This window comes from Sinohyriopsis cumingii, chromosome 12 (assembly GCF_028554795.1).
Source record: "Sinohyriopsis cumingii isolate HCF-2022 chromosome 12, ASM2855479v2, whole genome shotgun sequence".
Classification (NCBI taxonomy): domain Eukaryota; kingdom Metazoa; phylum Mollusca; class Bivalvia; order Unionida; family Unionidae; genus Sinohyriopsis; species Sinohyriopsis cumingii.
The window spans coordinates 115,026,659-115,048,397 of NC_142972.1; the positions used below are offsets into that span (position 1 = coordinate 115,026,659).

Genomic DNA, 21,739 nt, shown 5'->3' on the forward strand with positions numbered 1-21,739 from the left:
ACCAAAAGTCTAGTCTAAAAAAACACAATGAAGTTTTCTTATAATTATGCCACTAACTCAGTCAACTTTATGACGTCAAGATGTGGTAAAACAACTCATAGACAAATGCCACTAATTTGAATTTTACCACTAGGGATAACATCCTCTTTATACCTCATTGCATTTAGTTCCATTACTACATCATATTAACAGCAGAGGGCTGAGGTATTATATTAGAAAGCATACTTTTGCAAGTGCTCAAGTAAAAACAGGACTGTATTGGAGAGAACATAGTCTAGAGAGGACTGACCTCTATCTTGTGACCAATTACTAATATTCATTCATAAGCAAAATCAGAACTGACATGTTGCACTGCGAGATGCATTCAGTACACACAGGAATGTGATATCTATGGTGAGACCAAACAGTCAACACAGAAATGCGTGCACAGACAATTCAGTACTATCATTCTGATGGTTTTGGACACAGGGCCAAAAATTTATATTTATGCAGCTAGGGAACCAGTCTAGCTATTGAGGACTATTCCTATTGCATCCCTTGTCAATATAGATTCAATCCCCTTGTTTGTTGTTATAAATTTGACAGTTTACTAACTACTGCACTTCTACATGTTTAGTTGTGTCTGTCAGTTCAAATTAATATGATAATTGTAAAAAAATATAAAATGTTGCTCTGTCTTATTACAATGAAAATATAAATGCTACTAAGATGAAAGTTTCTACTTTACATAGCCCATTTCATACCGAATTTAACCAGGTTTCTCCGTAATTATCCGAATAACCTCCCGAGTTACTTTATACTCCAGCCAATCAAACGCTGGTGGGAACATGTACATAATAAAATGGCGTCCATTGTTGTTTAGAAATATTTCAGAAATAAAATTAATTAAATGACTGAAATTTGTATGTAAATTATTCACAGACTTTCAAAAACAAATCTGATAAACTCATTTGAAACGCATTTTATTATACTGACATTTCGGATGCACAGAAATAGTTTGAACAGCTTGCTCTTTGATTGCCAGGATTTAATTTGTTTACTTCGACAACGTTTCCTTACTTACACATACATGTCCAGATGTAAACAGCCCAAATCTACTCTCTCGAATGGGTTTGAAATCTGCCCTGGTTTCCAGAAAATAAGACAGGATGGTTCCAATATTAAATTTTGTCAATATCTGCGGCAGCATCGCTGTTGAATATGCATTTTTCAACTCCATAAATGATGTTGAAGTAGTTACAGAAGTTGATGCTGATGCTTAAGCATTATCCATATTTTGCCCACCACCTATTACGGTCAGCTGACCACCTGCCATGTGATCAAAATTCCGAGCAAATTACGAAGTTCCCCAAAGTCTGCATGAAATGGGCTATAGGTCAGAAAAATAATAAAATAGAGACAAACAGTCATACATATAATTATATTGTTATAAAGGATATACAATTTATCAATTTAAACAACAACAAAAAAACTAAAAAAATTATACAATTTTATATAGTGCATTGGTATTAAGGCCATTAGGATACAAAGTATCAAACTTGTGAATCCAGTAAGTTTCTTTTATGATTCTATTGATGTCTCCATGCACAATATATATTGGCATGAAAGAAAAATCGAGTAGAGAGTGATCATTGGTATTAATATGTGTTGAAATATTAGAGGAGAACAGAGGATCTCTATAATTTGTGATATGAAAGCGATGATTATTCATTCTCTTATAAACTTGTTTTATAAACTTGTCAGGGGGTAATTTTACCTACCTTAGAAATTGGCGACTTGAGGGTCAATCAAAGGTAATTTTATCAACTGAGTATGGCATCTGTGTATCCCTGGCACTTGAAAAGTGTCCCCTTGTTGGGCTTCTTGGTGGGTGGGGAGTACGGGTGCTGAATTTTAATTAAAACAAAATGGAAAACTCCAAAAAAAATCAAAATGAAAGATCGAAACCCTTATCAGAGTCTGACGACGAACCATGCAGTGTGGAGTCATTTCCACGCTTCATGGTCATACAGTCCAAAGATGCCACAAAACCGCTTGCCGCACTATCTCCATTTGTCATCGAAAAGACTATCACAGGATCGATTGGCACACCTAAAAGTGTTAAAAAGTTGAAATCAGGTTGTCTTCTTATTGAGTGTGAGCGACGAGGTAAATCAGACAATATCAGGAAAATGAAAACGTTCTTTGATATCCCAGTGACCTCATTCACTCACACCACACTGAATACGTCCAAAGGCATGATTCGCTGTCATGACTTGGCTGGAGTCACCGACGCTGATATCATCGAATAACAATCTGCAGGACACCAACACCATTGTACTCACCTTCAACAGGCCAACTGTACCCAAAGTGGTAAAAGTTGGCTTTTTGCAAGTAAAGGTAGAGATTTACATTCCCAACCCCCTTCGGTGTTATAAGTGTCAAAAATACGGCCATCACGAAGACCGCTGCTCCAAGAGCCAAATATGTGGCCGATGTGGAGACAATGCTCATCAGAAATCTGACTGTAGAGCAACTCCGCATTGTGTCAACTGCGGAAAAGAGCACCACGCAAATTCCAAGGATTGTGATACCTGGAAACAGGAGAAGGAAATTCAGAGGGTAAAATACACAAATAATATTCCCTATCCAGAAGCCAGAAAACTTGTACAGGCAAGAACAGCCCATCCTGGCCCATCCTTCTCCACTGTAGTGAAGAGCAATCCTAAAACAACAAAGGACGCTCAAACACAAACAGAAGCACCCGATTCAACACCAAATTCAAACACCCCCCATTACCAAGCACAGAAAAACATGGCATCTACTCAGACTACTTTTAATAATACCCAACCACCGAAATCACCAAAAAGTAAAAAATCTCACGGAAACAGACAACAAAAGGGGTCAGATGACCCCATCAAACTATATAACAGGTTTGGAGACATTGAGAGCATGGATGCAGAAGAATCTGCTCTATGCGCTCAAGGTAGCTCCAGACCTAACAACAAAAAATTCACCCCCGTACTTCCTTCAGAGAAATAACCAAACAAATTCCCTCTGCGAAAGGTCTAACCTAGCTCCACAATCTTTAATTTAAATTTATAATGAAAAACACTATCATACAATGGAATTGTCGAGGACTTAAAGCAAATTACAATGATATTCTCCTGCTTTTAAACGAACATGATCCTGCGGTACTGTGCCTTCAAGAAACATTCTTGAAAGATACGGACAGTATCACATTTAAAAACTACTCCCTGTTTAACACCTGCTCTGCAAATGTTGATAGGGCATCAGGAGGAGTTTCTGTTATTGTGAACAACAGAGCTCCTCATAGCTTCATTCATTTGAACACCAATTTACAAGCCATTGCTGTAAGCATCACTCTACATCAAGTGATTACATTTTGCTCTATTTATTCACCACCAAACACTAACCTAGTACCAAACGAACTCGACAATCTTGTTCAACAGCTTCCCGCACCCTTTGTTTTACTCGGGGATTTTAATGCCCATAACATTTTATGGGGATCAAATTATATAAGTGACGCAGGTCACAAAGTTGAAGACTTTATTTCTAGACACGATCTGTGTCTATATAATACCAAAACACCTACATATTTACACCCAGGCACAGGTACATACACATGCATCGATTTGACAATTTGTTCTCCTTCGCTGCTTTTGGACTATGAATGGAAGGTCGCTGATGACCTTCACAGCAGCGATCACTTCCCAATCTCCCTTGTAAATAATAACTCTACAATTGATGAAGTAATTCCACAATGGAATTTAAAGAAGGCCGACTGGGCCAAGTTTGAAACACTGTAAAACTAGGCTGAATGAGGATACAGTTTTCAATGTTAACGACCCCATTTAGCATTTTACATCTATTTTAACCGACATTGCAGAAGAATCTATCCCCAAGTCCTCAACAAACTGTAAAAGACCCCTAAAACCTTGGCTCACTAAGAAATGTAAGGAAGCCATACGGCAACGCCGAGAAGCCTTGAAAAAATTTAACAATCATCCGACGCCCGAAAATTTAAGTAAATATCGTATTCTCCGGGCCAAAGCTCGCCGCACAATCAAAGAAAGTAAACGAGCATCATGGATGAAATATGTTTCCTCTTTAAACTCTCGTTCCTCAATTAAGAAAGTTTGGGACACGATCCGCAAAATGAACGGAAAGAGAAAACACATTTCTTTCCGACATCTGAAACTGAACAATAACATTTTTTTAGCTCAAAACGAGACATAGCAAATGTTCTTGCTGATACATTCTCATAAAATTCCTCATCATCTAATTATTCTGAAGCCTTCCAAAAATTGAAAACTCAAAAAGAAAAGTCACGTTTAAAATTCACATCCAACAACTCTGAAAGCTACAACCAACTGTTTTCACTATCAGAACTTATGGAGGCTTTAGACAAGGCCCATGATACTTCTGCTGGGCCTGACAAAATACATTACCAGTTTCTAAAACATCTTCCAGAATCATCTTTAACATCTCTTTTGAAACTCTTCAATGATTTATGGATTACTGGTAACCTACCTCAAATATGGAAAGAAGCAACGGTAATACCAGTTCCCAAACCCGGTAAAGATAGCGAAGATCCTACCAACTATCGACCTATTGCACTCACAAGCTGCATGTGCAAAACAATGGAAAGAATGATCAATTCTCGGCTTGTATGGTACCTGGAAACTAACAATTTAATATCTCCTTTCCAAAGTGGCTTTCGTTATGGACGGAGCACCAACGATCATCTGGTTAGACTAGAAACATTCATTCGCGATGCATTTATCAAGAAAGAACATTTAGTAGCGGTTTTCTTTGATTTAGAAAAGGCCTATGACACAACATGGAAGTACGGGATACTAAAAGACCGGCATCATCTAGGTCTAAAAGGCCGTCTGCCCTCTTTCATATCCAACTTCCTCTCAGACAGAGAATTCAAGGTACGAGTGGGCTCTGCTCTCTCAGAATTGCACGAGCAAGAGATGGGTGTGCCCCAGGGCAGTATTTTATCTGTGACACTTTTCAATATCAAAATTAATAACATCACCAAGTGTTTGACTCCTGGTGTGGATTACTCACTATATGTTGATGATTTTCTCATATGTTATCAGTCAAAGCACATGCATACAATTGAAAGACAACTACAGCAAAATATCAACAAGATTCAAAATTGGGCTAGTACGAACGGTTTCAAATTCTCGAAATCAAAAACGGTATGTATGCATTTCTGTCAATTACGACGACACCACGATGAACCTAAACTCACACAGGATGGAACACCTATTCCACTTGTTGAGGAAACAAAATTTTTGGGTATTATCTTTGACAGAAAACTTACTTTTATTCCACACCTAAAAAACTTGAAAGCCAAATGCTTAAAAGCACTTGACCTACTTAAAGTAGTAGCGCACACTGACTGGGGTGCTGATAGAAAAGTCATCCTGAATTTATATAGAACGTTTATTCGCTCCAAACTAGACTACGGTTGCGTTGTGTATGGTTCAGCCCGAAAGTCATATCTTAAAATGCTTGATCCAATTCATCATCAGGGAATAAGACTGGCTCTGGGAGCATTTAAAACATCCCCATGTGAAAGCATTCTAGCTGAGGCGAATGAACCACCGTTATCGCATCGTAGAGAAATGCTTTCCGCACAGTATGCTCTCAAATTAAAATCAAACCCTCTGAATCCTGCTTTTTCGGCTGTTTTTCAACCCAAATACAAAACTTTATACGAAAATAAACCAAACGCCATACCTTCCTTTGGCATTAGAATATCATCCAGCCTTGACACTACAAATATAGATCTTTCTAAAATTCAGAAAATGTCCATCTCTGAAACACCACCCTGGCTAATTAAACAACCAAAAGTACGTTTTACGCTACACGATGGAAAAAAATCTGAAACAAACCCTTCTATCTTCCACAACTCTTACCATGAACTCCTCACCGAATTTAAAAACTACACCAGAATTTACACTGATGGATCAAAGGATGAGGAAAAGGCTGCTGCAGCCTTTGTTTGTGGAAATCACACAACGCAAGTTCGCTTACCAAATGGAGCATCAATTTTTACAGCCGAAATCAGAGCAATAGACCTTGCTCTGCAACATATAGAAAAGAAACATATTTTAAACAGTATCATCTTCTCCGACTTGCTATCAGTACTCCAGTCTCTATACAATAGAAAACTGGAGAACCCATTATTAAAAAACTTACTCATCAAAAATACCAAGATGAGCGTCTCCCACAATATAATATACTGTTGGTTACCTAGCCACATTGGTATTAAAGGTAACGAAAAAGCAGATTGCGCTGCTAAAATGGCCCTTACTCAAGAACCATCTGATTTTAAAATACCGTATACTGATTTTAAACCTTGTATCAGAAAGTTCTTTCGTCAGAAGTGGCAGGCATCATGGAATGATGCCGTGAATAACAAACTTCATGCAATCAAGCCATCTCTAGGAGAATGGACTCCTTCCTACAGAACCATGCGTAGGGAGGAGGTAGTCATTGCAAGAATCCGAATTGGTCATACTTATATCACCCACACCCACATACTAAAAGGTGAAGACCCACCAGAGTGCATTTCTTGCAATGAACCATTCACTGTCAAGCACTTCATGATAGAGTGCTATGACCTGCAACCTACGCGCGATCGTTATTACATTGTGCATGACATGAAAGAACTTTTTGATACTATAAATATCACTCGTATTATAGAGTTCCTGAAAGCCATAAATATTTACTCAAAACTGACTTTTCTGCTATCACCTTGTGCAGTTTTATGCAAAGTATGTGCCGTCCCATTTTAATACCTTTTCACCCTTTTACATTAACATAGAACATTTACATCTCCCATTGATCGGGAAGCTTTATTTTGCACCGTTACCATCTTACCGTTTTTAATTTCAACCAATTCTTCTTTTATGTCGCTGGTCGATATAGGACCTTTATAATTTTTAAAAAAATATACAAATTACATTTTGTTTGGTGCTAAATAGCCTAACAGTGCTGATGTGCCCTTAAAAAATCAATCAATCAATCAATGATAAACCTGTTGAGGTGTTTGTCCAACATATTGCATGTTACATTTTTTACAGGTTATCAGATAAATCACATCAGTTGATATGCAGTTAGTGTTACATCATAGAGAAAATATCTCTTTTGTATTAGCACTACTGAAAGAAGTACTTTCTCTTATGTTTACACATTGAGAGCACTGATGTCTATTACATTTAGATGATGACAATTGTTTATTTTTTATTTTCTGCCTGTTTAGTTCTAATTAGAAAATCTTACAAATTCTTGGGTCTTCTGTAAGCAAGAGTTGGTTTTTTGTTGTAAAGTGATTTTATGCTGTTATTTATTTGATAAATTTAGGAGACTCCAATGTTTATTAATTATAAGGCCTATATTAAGTAATGAGCGATTACATTGTATTGTGAAAGGAATATTTTCTCTGTTGTACATTTTGCTGTGTTTAAAGCCTCATGTTGAGTAAGATTATGGGCTTTGTTCAGCGTAGAATCAGTTATAAGTTTAGGATAATTTCTGTTTTGGAAATATGTTTTTAATTCATTCAGTGAATTTTGTAATTGACAATAATCTGAAATAATGTGCCAGTATCTTTTGGCCTGGCTATATGATATACCATTTTTACATGACATGGAATGATATGAAGAATATTCCACATATTGGTGGATATTAGTTTCCTTGACATGAATATTTGTAGAGATACTGTTATCAATATTTTTTATTACTTTTACATCTAAAAATGAAACATGCATACTTGATGCAGTATAAGTCAATTTAATTGTCGGGTGAAAATGATTTAGGTGATCAATGAATATGTGATATACTGACAAACTTCAAGCACCTAAAATTTTCTTGGATCATCTGGAACTGTAGAAACTTTTGTTTTGAAAAAATCTCAAATGATATTAAGATTAAATTTCCTGAAATTTATGTCGAAATATATTCTAAAAATGGATGGCTGTAAGTCAGCATTTTTTTTATAAGATTGGATGAAGGTTACTAAAGGCAGCTGTAAAGTAGAGTAAAGCATTTATTCGCAATAAAAGTGTTAGGTCTAATAATTTTCACAGTCTTGGAAAACTGCTGAGGTAATTCCAGTGCATAAAGCTGGAATGAAAGATGATGTAAATGACTACACTACCATCTCTTTCCCCTTTTGTCATTCCATATTATTGGTTAAACATGTACATGGTCATGTTGTGAACTATTTGAACACTTACAATCTTGTTAATGATAATCATTCTGACTTGCAACATAATCACTCATGTGATATTGCGTTTGTATATTTGATTGATGAATGAATGAAGTCATTAGGTAAATGAGAAATATTTAGCACTGATATGGTTTAGTTTTGTAAATTTTTTGATTTTGTAGGCCATGAAAGTTTGCTTGACAAACTTTACATTTATTAATGTAATCAAAGCATCTTTAATTGATCACCTTTCTAGAAGTAAAAGTATTTATTTTTTAGCACTGCTGAGTTTTATTGTTACACCACTGTTATCATTCCTTTTTTTAACAACTTACTACTGATGATAATATTATGACTTTACGGTCTGAAACTAAGTAATAGATAAGAGTGAAAAGCAACAAGTTGTGTAAAATTCAACAAATAATTTATTTCCCAAGAATACAAAGTGAAAATTTAAAAAAGAACTTAAAGTATTGTGAATTAAATCATAAATAACTGTTAAGGTTCTATCACAAGCCCTATTGTATGAAGTTCCAATTGAATTCCAGTGGTGTTCCAAATAAATTCCCATATTGAATGTTTTTATGTGCCTGTAGTCTCAAACGTGTCAATGGCTTGGGTTGCAGCCATGTGCTAACAGTCTTTTGATGTATCATAATAATATAATCCAAATGTCTTTTACTGAATTCACTATAATTTCAAATTAATGTTTTAGTCCAAGAATATTATTGAGCACTTTATAATTCCAGTGTATAATAATAATATGAATAAATACATTCACAAAATTAAAAACTGAACACAACATTAAGACTTGTTCTGCTTAAGATGTTAAGGCAAGAATGAGTAATCGTTAAAAAAAAAACAAGTTTATATACCCATTTAATTGACCTAGGTTGCATTTACCATTTTCTGGAAATACTCTGTTAGTTTCATGGGAAATTTCCTTTCAAGAAGTTTCTGAGGTCAGATCAAGATGGTATCTTTAACTCAAACTGATGTAAACATGTTTAAAATTAATATTGATCTGAATTTTTAATCCACAATCATAGAGAAATATTGTTGTTTACAAAATAAGTGTTACTGGACAGGTACAAAATGAACTTGATTTTGGACAAGGTCAGGTACAATATACAGATATACATAATATACAGTCATTAAGAAAAGCCACCAAATAATGCTATTAAATACACATAACAATAGGAAATTAAATTTCTCCCACTGTCCTCTAAAAAAACACCAAAAGCCCCATTAGTTACAACACAACAGAAAAGAGCAAGCTTAGATAACAACAAACTCCAAGCTCTATTTCAGCAATGTGAACCTTAAAATGACCTCTTGATAACATTCTTGGTGTACCGGTATTTGTAGACGACAATTTAACTTGGTATATTCATGCTAATCATGTTTTGCAAAAGGTTAATTTTTATCCTTGGCTACTCAAGAAAATTGGAAGATTCCTTTTCATTATAAGTACAAGTTATATTCAGTCTTATTTGGACTGTTGTAATTTATATGGGGTAATACCTCTGATTCAGGCATTAAACAAACTTTTCGAACTCCAAACAGGGCATGTCATTTCATTCTTGATTAGTTTATAGTAATTTTTCAGGACTCAATGAATTAGATAAAAAAATTTACCAATGCATGCACAAAATTTGTCAAAGGTATACCTTTCACCAAAGAGATGCTCGTGTTACTCCAAATTTAAGGTATGTTAGAAGTAAAAATTAAGTTTTACCTTAGCCACACAAGGAGTTGTAAGAAAGAGCTTTCAGTATTCTGGTCCAGTGATATGAAACAACATTCCCATTGACATAGACAGGCTACTGGCATTTATTATTTTCATAATCATTTTTGTCTCAAATAGATGAAATCTTAAGACAGTTATATATGGTAGTTCTCATTAAAACAAAATACCACTCTTTATTCCCAAGGCCCACCTTATCCTACTTTTTGCAAAGCTTCACCTGTCTGTGTGCAGTTTAGACTGGTCTGCCTTAGATGTGAGGCTAAAGAGTCTAAAATTTGAACACTAAATCGGATTCTGACCACAAGCGTATTTTGGGTGGGGAAAAAAACGGGTCCAAAACATTAGGTTTTTTCCTCGGTATTTTGTAGTGCAGCTAAAACCATCAGATGATTTGGTATCATTGTATAGCTACATCTATCTTTTTATAATACCACCCACTTTAGTGTATCCTACATGATCTTGACACTACAGAACTTGGCAGTAGGCTACTACCTCCTGCCATGTAAATGCGGCATCAGGGGTTAATGAGTTAAGAAAGAAATGAAGATGTGCATTTTTTTAATTTTTTTTATCTTATCTGTTCCTTTTTGAGCAAAGTTATGACCATTATTGATCAACTTCTTATTTTTACCTTGAATATTATTTATTACTTATTACTTATAATCAGCATAGCTTAGAAACCATTCTATTTACTCTGATGCAGTTTGGTAAGACCCTTGTATCTTAAACCTGGATGTACATTTTATAAGTTTTGTCTCATGTACTCCATTTCGACTGAATTATGGCCTGATTGATCAACTTCATATCTTTAAATGGGATGTTGGTTCTGAAAAGCGTAACTTGAGAACCATTCAACATATTCCTCATAAAATACGGTAAGAACATTGTCTTTTAGGTCTGTATGTACTTTTTATGGGTTTGGTCTCATCTATTCATTGTGGACAGAGTTGTGGATTTTGTCTCTCTACTTCATATCTTTTCCATGGGATGTTTCTTGTAGTTCATTCACCATTTTACTATAATTGAAAATGATATAGATCTGGTGCATAATGCGGCCACCACACTGGCCATCTTGAAAATTTAGTTGTCACTACTTCTTCTGAATGTTTGGTCATATCAACATAGGGTTTTACTGAAAGATGTGAAATCTGTTTTGCTGTCTATGAAAATGATGACAATCTCACTTCCAATATGGTCACCGTAATGGCCATTGTGATATCTTATAGCTACTTCTCCAAGGTGTTTGGTGACCAGAGTAATAATGATGTCTAATTGGTCTTAAATGGAATTGGTGCCAGTCTGATTTTCAATGTGGCAACCATTATAGCCATTAATAAAATCTTTTTATCATTACTCTTCCAAAACAAGAAGTCACATCAGTGTGGGATTTTCACCAAAAGACTTTTTATGATGTCTTGTTGGTTCTAAATGAAAATGGTACTAGTCAGATATTAAGTATATCCACCACAACTTATTTATAAATCTTGTTATCACTGAAAAATATCAGAGATTGTTTTAGCACTCAGCAGTTAAGGGGAAGAAAGGTCTTCTCTTGAATTCCTGTAAAATATTTTTGAACAATAGAGTGGTCAGTCCCTTTGAGGGACTCCTGTTCATAAGGTATCAATTTGAGTGATTTAATCTTTGCTACAGGCCAAGTATTTTAAGGCATAATGAAAAATCCCATGGAAATAAAAGGAACCTTCTCCAGTTCATGAATCTATTTACCAATTGTCATTGTACTCAAAACCACAAAATATTGATACTCATAAAAGTATGTAGTTTGATGTTATTCTCCTATACCAATTTCAGATAGAGACTTGAGATTTTGGGATATGATTCACAGTATATAATTACACACTTTTTTCCTTTACCACGTTAAGATAGAGATTTCAAAGTTTGGAATATGATTCAGGTCAGTTTGTGGACAAGGATAATTGTTTTAGAATTTCAGTTACTTCTCCTCATGGTGTTCAGTTACGTTTAGTATCTTAGTTGAAATTTACAAAACTTTGATTTTTTTTTACTTATGTTTGATTGAACACTATAGTACATGCTTAAATAAGAGTTCTGTGTTCTCCTTCATGCTCAGGAAACCATCACATATACTCTAAAGAAATACAAGAAAACAATTTAGCACTTTTGGCTTTCATCTCTTCCAATGGTTCTGCATTCAGATGAAGAAAAAAATCATTGTAATTCTTGTAGTGGGTATCAAAAAAGTTCATTTTGTAACATAAAATCCTTGACACCAAATGTTTTGCCCAGATATATGTGTAATTGTAGTAGTGGGTTTAGAAGTAATGGATAAAAGCATGGGAATAATGTTAGTCTATTTGAAATGTTCTGTATGTTCATAAACTGAGGACCATGTACAATGGAACCTGTTAACAATGATGTTTTCAGACAGACAAATGTATAAATTAAATAACTGCCTGGTCTTGTATGAGATCAGTACTTTTTTTAAAGCAGAAAGTTCATGAAATCTTCAGCCAATTGACTGTTGTAATTTGCTTTAATGAAGTAACATATATATAAGTGAAGATAAGACTTTAATTTACCTTTTTAGCTCTTTAAATGACAGTAAAACATTGTTTAGCTGACAGTTTCATATTGACACCTGCTTTTGATGGACAATATAGATGAACCCTTTTCTCAAGTTGACTGATTTACTTGACCTATATATGTGTATAAGGGACATCTGTCCTGAAACAACAAGATTGTGTGGTTCCATGAATGTCCATTATAGACTCTTTTTTTTTTAAAGCATCCGGAGAGCGAAGATGTTGTATGTGCGGCAGTCAATTCACAGCCATGGTGCTCACAACAGAGGTATGTTCAGCTAAATATGTTTATTCATAGAGACTGCATCAGTTGTATGATCCCAACACCTGATTTTATCATTTTTAGCTCTTCTGATCAAGCTTATGGGATAGTCCATCACCCATCTATTCATTAGCACAAGTTTGTTATTACTAATTTTCTTTAGCTACTTGCCATGAAGCTTTACATTCATCACATTTATCTTAAGAATTTTGAGGTTCTCACTGGAAGACTTCTTCTTGTGTCTTGTTGGTCCTAAATAAAGATGGTGTAGATCTAATGCCCAATATTGCCATCACAGTAGCCATCTTGAAAATCTTATCACTACTCCTCCTAAGTGGAAAGCCATATTAACATGGGGTTTTCACCACAAGATGTTTTATGATGTCTAGTTTGGCCTAAATGAAAATGGTGCCAATCTGAACTTCACTGTGGCTGCCACATGTACAGCAGCCATCTTGAAAATCTTGTTGCTGCAAGTACCCCTTGAATAGATAGTGATATCGGCATGAGTTAAGGACTTGATATGATGTTTAGCTGGTACTGCATGGAAATGCTGTCATATCGGATATTGTATAAGGCCACCAAAGCATCCATTTTGAAAATCTTGTTATTGTTACTCCTCTGAGGAAAGTCATATCAACATAGGATTTCCAGGAGAAGTCTTGTTATGATATGTTGTGAAAAAGGAAAATTGTGTCAATCTGGTATGCAATATGACTACCACAGTGGCTAATTTGAATATATTGTCATTGTTGAAAAATATTAGATTGTTTGACACTCAGCAATCGATGAGGAAAAAGTTTCATATCTAGAATTTCCAGAATAATTTTCAGCCATTAGAGTGTCAGTTCCTTTAAGCAGCTCTTGTTTCCTACTTGCATTTGTTTACAAGTTGAAAGCCAAAAAGAATCAATTCATAAAGTTTCTCTTTTAAATGCAATTTTTTAAACCTGGTTACCAATAGACTATAATGTGAACTTTTCAAGGAAAAGAGGAACTTCATTTTTTGTCAATTTCATCTGTCAGTTTTAATCATTAGAGTGATATTTAACCAATTATCTGATGTTTGATGATTACACTTAAAAATAGTGAAGGAAGAATAGGTAATATTTTATATTACTGCTTGGTCAAAATATTTCCACCATCACTAGATGTGCATTTTCTTTACTTAGACTAATCATTGCAGAACTACACAATATGTTTCAAATTAGGAACTGATATTTAAACAAAAATGGTGAATTTTGAGCAAATACTTTCTGCTATGTCAAGATTGTGTCTTGTCTGTCAATTCAGTGAAGTACTGTTATATATCATAGTCAAGCAGGCACTTACCTTTCAATGCTTTGAATGCACTCCATCCATTGAACATTGACTATTGAAAATGTTGAGGTAATGCTGTCGTTTTTACAAATTTCACTTTCTGACATGTATGTCATCTGCTAAAGGTTTAATCTTTTTCATCAAAACAGTCAAAAATAGGACTTTTTTCATCTCCAATGAATTAAAATAATTTTATCAGTGAAGATGATTTTCTCATGTTTTTAAATCATGTTTATTTTACATCCTTATGTGCTCTGCCTGTAAACTAGCGAAAATGTTTCAAAATTCATCATCATTGTCATCAAGCCATCGGCACAGTGTCATGATTCCTATCTCTGTCCTGTCAATTGGCAATTGACTGCAGCTCCTCTCCATATCTCTGGTTACAGTCCCCATCCACATAATCTTCAGATATTATTCACCTCTCTGTCTCTTCCCTCTGTATAGGACCCAGTCTGTTAATCTTCAGAGCAGCCTCCATGCAGCCCATTCAAAGAAGATCGGGTTGCCTGGACATTTGACATGTTTCTTTAAACAGAAAGTCATTGTATTTAACATTCATAATCTTCATAAGACAGCAGTGATGAAAGCTGTTAAGCTTTCATTCTGCTTTTTTAGTACACAGGTGTGTGAACTATATAGCATGGAAGTTAGCAAATAGCTGGAGTATAGTTTCTTTGTCTTCCAAGAGATATTTTATGTTCCACCCCATCTTGCTCAGTTTCTTGAAAGGCCCACTTGCCTTCCAAATGTACTAATGGATTTCCACTTCTGTGGTCACTAGTGTTGCTGTCCATAGTACCCAGATATGTGAACTGCATAGCATTGTTCACTCTGACTTTGATGGGAATATCTGCTGATACCTCACTACAACCAGCTTTTGGTCGTCTTGGAGGTGATAACTAGGCCAACATTGCTTCCCACAGTGTCACTGCAGATCCACCACTGACTCCTCCATATAAGTGATCTCATCAGCAAAGTCCAGATCTGTAGACTTTTCTCTGTCTAACCATGCAAGGCTTGTCTCCTGCCCATCCAGTGTAAACCAGAGCACCAAATGGAGATTGGTGCAGAACAGGAGTGGAGCTAGCATGGAACCCTGGCAGATGTCATTTGTGAACCAGATCTTAACAGATCACTTTTGGTGTGAATTCATTGTGAATGCAACACTCAAGCTTGTCATACAGGTGCCTAACTCATTCAGCCCAAATCCTGCCTGTAGGCATGATGAGGCTGTACCGAGCTCTGCAGCATTTAAGATACACCAAAGTGGGTGGTATTACAAAAAAGCAGACAGATATAGCTCTACAATGATATCAAATAAACATTTACGTTCTAGTTGCACTACAAAATACAGCGGGAAAAACCTAATTTTTTGGACCCATTTTTTTGTGACCCAAAATTCACTTGTGGTCGGAATCTGATTTTGTGTCTGGATTTTAGACTTTTAGGCCTCAGATCTAAGGCAGACCAGTCTGAACTGCACACAGGCAGGTGAACCTTTGCAAAAACTAGGATAAGGTGGGCATTTCAAATAAAGAGTGGTCTCCATATAAAAATGATGGGTCCGTTAAAGCAAAAAAAAGAAAAAAGAACTCCAACTTTTACCCTTCTGCTCATGCACAAGCAAAATAACCAATGGAAAATGATGTTTCTAATACAACTAGGCATTAGTCTGATGGAAAATCTGTTGAAAGTCGATGTATTGGGATGTATTCAGGAATAGCCCCCAAAATATTTTTCCTACTCGCATTTCAGGCAAAAATGACAAACACCTCCAGGGCTGAATGAGTATATGATGTCATTCATGCCTGGTGGAATGGCATAAAGCCTCAGGATATACCACACACTGTCCTGATGGACAGAATCAAAAGCTTCCTTAAATCTGATGAAGTTCAGGAACAGTGGCTTCTGACATTCCAGCAACTTTTGAATGATTCTTTGCAATGTGAAGATCTGGTGTGAGTAGGAGTACTTGATCGTGAAACCAGCTTGATTGTCTCTTAGCTGGTGATCAGTGTTGGCCCTAGTGTGCCATACATGTTTTTATAAGTCTTTTGTAAATTTAAGACAATAGAAAACAAATGGCACTGTTAAAAAGATTATTCTGTGATACACTTATGTGACAGCCCGATTGTATCATTATCATTTCATGCCATGATGGTCACTTAAGATGGCAAATGGCACATTTTACATGAAAGCAGTATACAACAAATAACAAGATTCTGATATAATTATTTTTCTCTGTCTTTATAGTTTGGTTTTATCTCTCAGCATATTATAAAGATGATAAAGGTCAATATCATTGGTGAGTCGTACCATTGAGTCACAGATGCACTGGAATAAACAGTTGATATGGATGTTTTCACATATTTGAATACTTTATTATCTGGACATGAAATGTTTCACTGAAAGTTTATAATCCAAGCATTTACCAGTCTTTCCCTTTACCCTCATTTGTACATCAAAGACCCCCAAATGTTCAAGTTGACCCCTAGTTCTAACACCAGAGTTTGCTTTTTACTCAATCTTATCCCCCACTTTTGACACCAAGGGGATTATTGACTTTCAGTCTTGCACTCCTAGGAGAAACGCTGATTTACATTACTCTGGGGAGGCACGGACACTAGCAAATGTTCAGTTTAAAATTACCCAAAATCAACAAAGTAAAATTTGGCTGGGTGAATATTATCTGACATGTAAATATGGGAAATCTTATACCTTTTGTTACAGAAAAAAAACCAAGAATTAAAAAAATAGGAAAAGACCACAATAATTAATACTAGCAGAGCACATAAGGACCCTTAGTCCCACTCTACATTATCATATTTTGCACAGGTTAAATTTCTAGAGAAAAAGTGAGTCACGACATTTGACCTATAGGATGCCTTAGAAATCCTTATGATGGTATGAATCTGTTCAGCTTGTATTAAGTTACTAGGAGTAAGTAGCTACCACATTGTTTGAATGCAAAACTATGTACTTATAGTGCATACTCAGCTTTAAAGTAATAAAAATGTGTAAAAGAAATTTTAGATAAAATTACAAATAGGATTATTAATTAACAATAGTGCCAGTCTGATTTCTAATATGGCTTTCCAGCCTTCCATTTTGTAAATATTCATATTACTACTCCTGAATGGAAAGTCATATTGACATGGTGTTTTCACCAGAAGATCTATGATGGTGTCTGGTTAGTCCTAAATGAAAATAGTTCTGCTCGATATTTGCTATAGCTGCCACAGCAGCCATCTTGATATCCAGTCATTATTCCTTCTGTATGGATGGTCATATCAGCTGGTGGTTTTCACAAAAGACTTCTTATGATGCCTAGATGGTCCTAATGAAAGTCATGCCAATCTGAGGTTTGATATGGCTGCCACAGTGGCAATCTAGGAAACCTTGTTATTGCTACTCCTCCTGAACAGACAGTTATGATTGGGGTTTTCACAAGAAAACTTGTTTTGATGGCTAGTGAAAATGATGCTGATCTGACATCCTATATTTCAGCCATCTTGAAAATCTTGTTATTGCTACTCCTGTACAATGATGGAATTGTTTAAATAGAGTTATTTTCCAAAAGACTTCTTATGATATCTATTTGCTCATAAATCATAAAAGTGCACTGCAGATATCCAAAATGGCTGCCACAATGAACATATTGAAAATCTTGTCACTAATTTTTCTGAATGGATGGTTGTATGGGCATGAGATTTTCAACATTTTCTTCTAATGATGTCTAGGTGATCCTAAATGAAAATAGTGTTGGTCTTAATCCACAGCAGAGAATTTGACAATCTTATCAATCAGTAATATCATAAATGGTTTAATCACTCAGCAGTTCACAAGAATAAATGGGTCCTTTACTGAATTATTGGAACTTCTTTTCAGACCATAGTGTATCAGGTCCTTCAAGTGACTTTTGTTGTATACATATTTGCCAGAAATAGGGTATGTCATTATGACTGCATGTACCAGATGATCTTGACCTTTCCAACCCTTGAAATGTGCTGGAAAGAAAGCACAAAGCCTATAATGTGATCACTAAAGTGTTAATTCAGAATCTTGTTATTTTATGTATGTTCCTATTGGCCAGTATTTATATGAAGAATTCACCTTGACTTGTAATGATAATAGGAACAGTGTGATGGTGGATTGGTGCACAACTTTTTTCAGGATAATTTTTCCAGTTATTGCCATTTATTACTATTGTCTTAAATTTTTTTAAAGAAATTGCAAAAATAAGAAAAACACGACCCTAAAATATTATAAAAAAATATTTATTCTACAATAGCCTAAGGCCCATGAGGCTACACATTACAATTTTCGCAAAATTTCACTTTCTGACATGTATGTCATATGCTTGAGACTTTATATCTGTGATGGAACAGCTAAAATCTGGAACTTTTTCAGCACATATGATCCAAAATAAAATTCTCTGTCTATTTTTCTGGTGATTTTATTGCATTTTTAAGTTGGACATACTCTAAATCTATTTATTTAAATTCTGCTTGTGAACCAGTGTATTTGCCATGTCATTGTTTTAAAAGACAGATTTTCCTGCACCTACACACTCAAGGAGATTTAATGATTTTTGTTAGCCTTTCTCTTGTTAAATTTTGAAGACAAGATGACCAGCAAACGTTCTTTAATTTTAGCTGAACACTTTGGTACATATTTTTGCTTTTTAAAATTGTACATTCATGGTAAACATATAGCAGAGCTTTCGTTATCATCCAGAAGCTGGGAGATTTACCTGGCTACTTTACTTTTCACATGATTTCTTTAAAAATAGAAAAAACTGTATCCTTGTTGGAGTAGGTCTGCCAGACCTCCCACCTACTTTGGCAACTTACCCTCAACATTAAATCTATTGGAAGGCCCTGGCATATAGTTTCACATTTGAACTCTGTGGTAACCATACTGAGCTAGATACGTGCAGATCAGATAAATATTGAATCCTTCAACAAAAAAGTAGATTCATGCCAACGTGAACATTCTTGATTTTTTTCTTTACTTTGATGCAATAGCGCAAAAGCAAGGACTGACTTATTCTTTAGAAATATAACCATGTGCAAAATATGAAACTTTAGAGTGGAACATTATTTTGATAAATAGCAATGTTAATAGCCTTTGCATTTTGCTAAGAAAGAGAGTGTACTCATTTAGAAGTAGAAGAGCTTGTAGTAATAACAAAATCTTAAAAGAAGTGTTTCACTTTGTTTGTTGTATTTATTCATCAATAATTGATCGTTGGGCAAATTTTTGTATAAGCCTTGTTTATCTGCTTTGTCAATTACAGAAAATGTATGATGATGCAAGTGCTTAAATCTCAGCTTGCAGTCTTTAGAATAAACTTTCATTTTGCAAGTATGCAAGTGTTAAATTTGAGACCTTGCCCAGTTGTTACAAAACTCATCAACTTCATCGCACACTCAGAATGAAATGTAAACTGCTCCAAAACAAGAACCTAACTGACACAGAGATTTCAGTGAAGCAATACATTTAGATTAAGACTTCTGTTAAATATATTTTGTTTGTAACAATTTAACAAATATAAAACTTGTGACAAAGTCAGTTTTGAGTTTGAGTGCACACTTATGTTGAGGAACTTTGTGAATCTGAGGATTCTATCAGTTTATTGATGTTATGCAACTCATTTTATACCATATTAAATTGAGACTTCACACCACAGAATGTGTGTGGCAAGTTGTTTATAACCATGATGAACTTTTGATATGGTCGCTGTCTGTAAAGCAGAGCACTGTTTAGAGGTACTGTAATTGGATCATCAGGAACCAATAATTTGCCAAAAAACACAAAATCATGCAGCTTTGTTGTAAATTTCATGTTCATCTCTTCATAATAGTTCTGTATAATACCATATATACTTGCTTATAATCTAGTCTGACTGCAAACAACATAGACCCTGATCTGCAGTTGCATAACTCATAAACAGATCAAGGTCTTTGTGGATTTGTTTTGGACTCTGATCTGTTGACACATAATGTACAAGCAGATCAAGGTCTGTGTTGTTTGTTATACTGATTACTTCTAATAAACTGCAAAGATCCAGACCTATAAGCAAAGTATGTGATAGTAGATCTGGGTTTATGCAGTTTACTGTTAGAACTGACTTTTATGTGCATATATGTGGTAAATTTTGATGAATTTAGTCAAAACATGCATAGAACATGAAAAATTACAATTTATTTACCTCTAATAGGCATATTAAATAACTTTGTAACTATGTGTGAATTTAATGTTTCTGAATTGGCTTGTTTTACTAAATTGAAAAAATGAAGCTTTTGGAAAACTTACAATTTCCAATATAGTATGGGAACATCAGGCAAAATTCATTCTGTCCATAAGAACATGGATTCTTAATAAGAAAGTTTTGTAGTTTCTATGAATTGGATATCAATAGGATGAAACTTGCATATGAAACAAAAAAAAGTGAATTCTTATGTCAAAATCTTAATAATGATATTTTTCTGATTAATTTTCAGATGAAACCTGAGGTGGAGGTTTATTTTACAGAACCTTTGGATCTAGTCAATAAAAACCTGAAATGTTTGAAGCAACTAATTCAGGTTGGTTTGATTGTCATTTTAATGCTATCTGTTGTGATTCCTTTACTGTTCTGAGCATTTATAATCCTGAAACATTTGGAATGATTAGAGGTAGCTGTTTCTCTATAGTAAGTAATTACAATGACATGCAAATATGTGATAACAGATAAATAGTAAGAATATCAGAATAATCTATCCCCATAACAGAGGAAATTGTTGGATGGGGTCAAATATCAACAAAAAAAAGGACTGAGGATTTTTGTGTAAGACCTTAAAATATTCTGTCATAGCAGAAAAATATGTAATATATGTAATGGAATTAGGGCTGTGAAGGGTCATGAATAGATTGGGGTTGGGGGATGATGCAGTTGATTTGGTGTTATTACTTCTGTTTATGATCTAAATAGAGGGAAAGGAGATGTCATGGAAAGTGGAGGGACATGGTCAAGAGGGATAGGGAATAGTTATTGTGACATGCTCACCCAGGTTTCATTTCTGGCATTTAGAAAGTTATTTCTTGTTTCTGGACTTAGCAGTCCTTAACGTGAAATCTTGAATTGATTGCAGTATAATGATGTAGTATATAGAAAGTTTTCTGATAACAGATGAAGTCCCCTTAGAAATTATGGCTGTTATTTTAGCTACTTATATGTGAAGAAACTATATATCTTTCCAAGTATATAGACAACAGAAACTCTGAATGAGAACCAATAAAGGATTTATTCAAATCTTAACATGTTAAATTTGTCAATAAATACATTAATAACAGAATTAACATGTTCTTTTATTTATTATATTCCTTCTATGTCATTACATGTCATAAAAACCATCAGTGTCAATAAATTGTTTTCAGTTATAATAGTGATCACAAACAATCTACTAGTAAGAATTAAGAATATTCATGGGCGTAACATTAAAGTCTCAATAGCAAGCAATTCAAATAACTAAAATTATCACCTGAAATGATCACTATGTCTGTTGTAATAAAATTATGAAGTCATACAATTGTACTGAAATAGTCTAAGTTTTTTGAAGGCC

At 34.8% G+C, this 21,739-nt stretch overlaps 1 protein-coding gene across 1 annotated transcript in view; it reads left to right on the forward strand.

The window, feature by feature from the left end:
• LOC149787289 (uncharacterized) overlaps positions 1-21,739 on the forward strand; it is an 85,634-nt gene that overhangs the window by 13,611 nt on the left and 50,284 nt on the right. The window contains exons 3-4 of the mRNA XM_089978364.1: positions 12,751-12,815; positions 20,639-20,722. Of these exons, the coding sequence (XP_089834490.1) occupies positions 12,751-12,815; positions 20,639-20,722 (149 nt within the window). The remainder of the gene's footprint in view (positions 1-12,750; positions 12,816-20,638; positions 20,723-21,739) is intronic.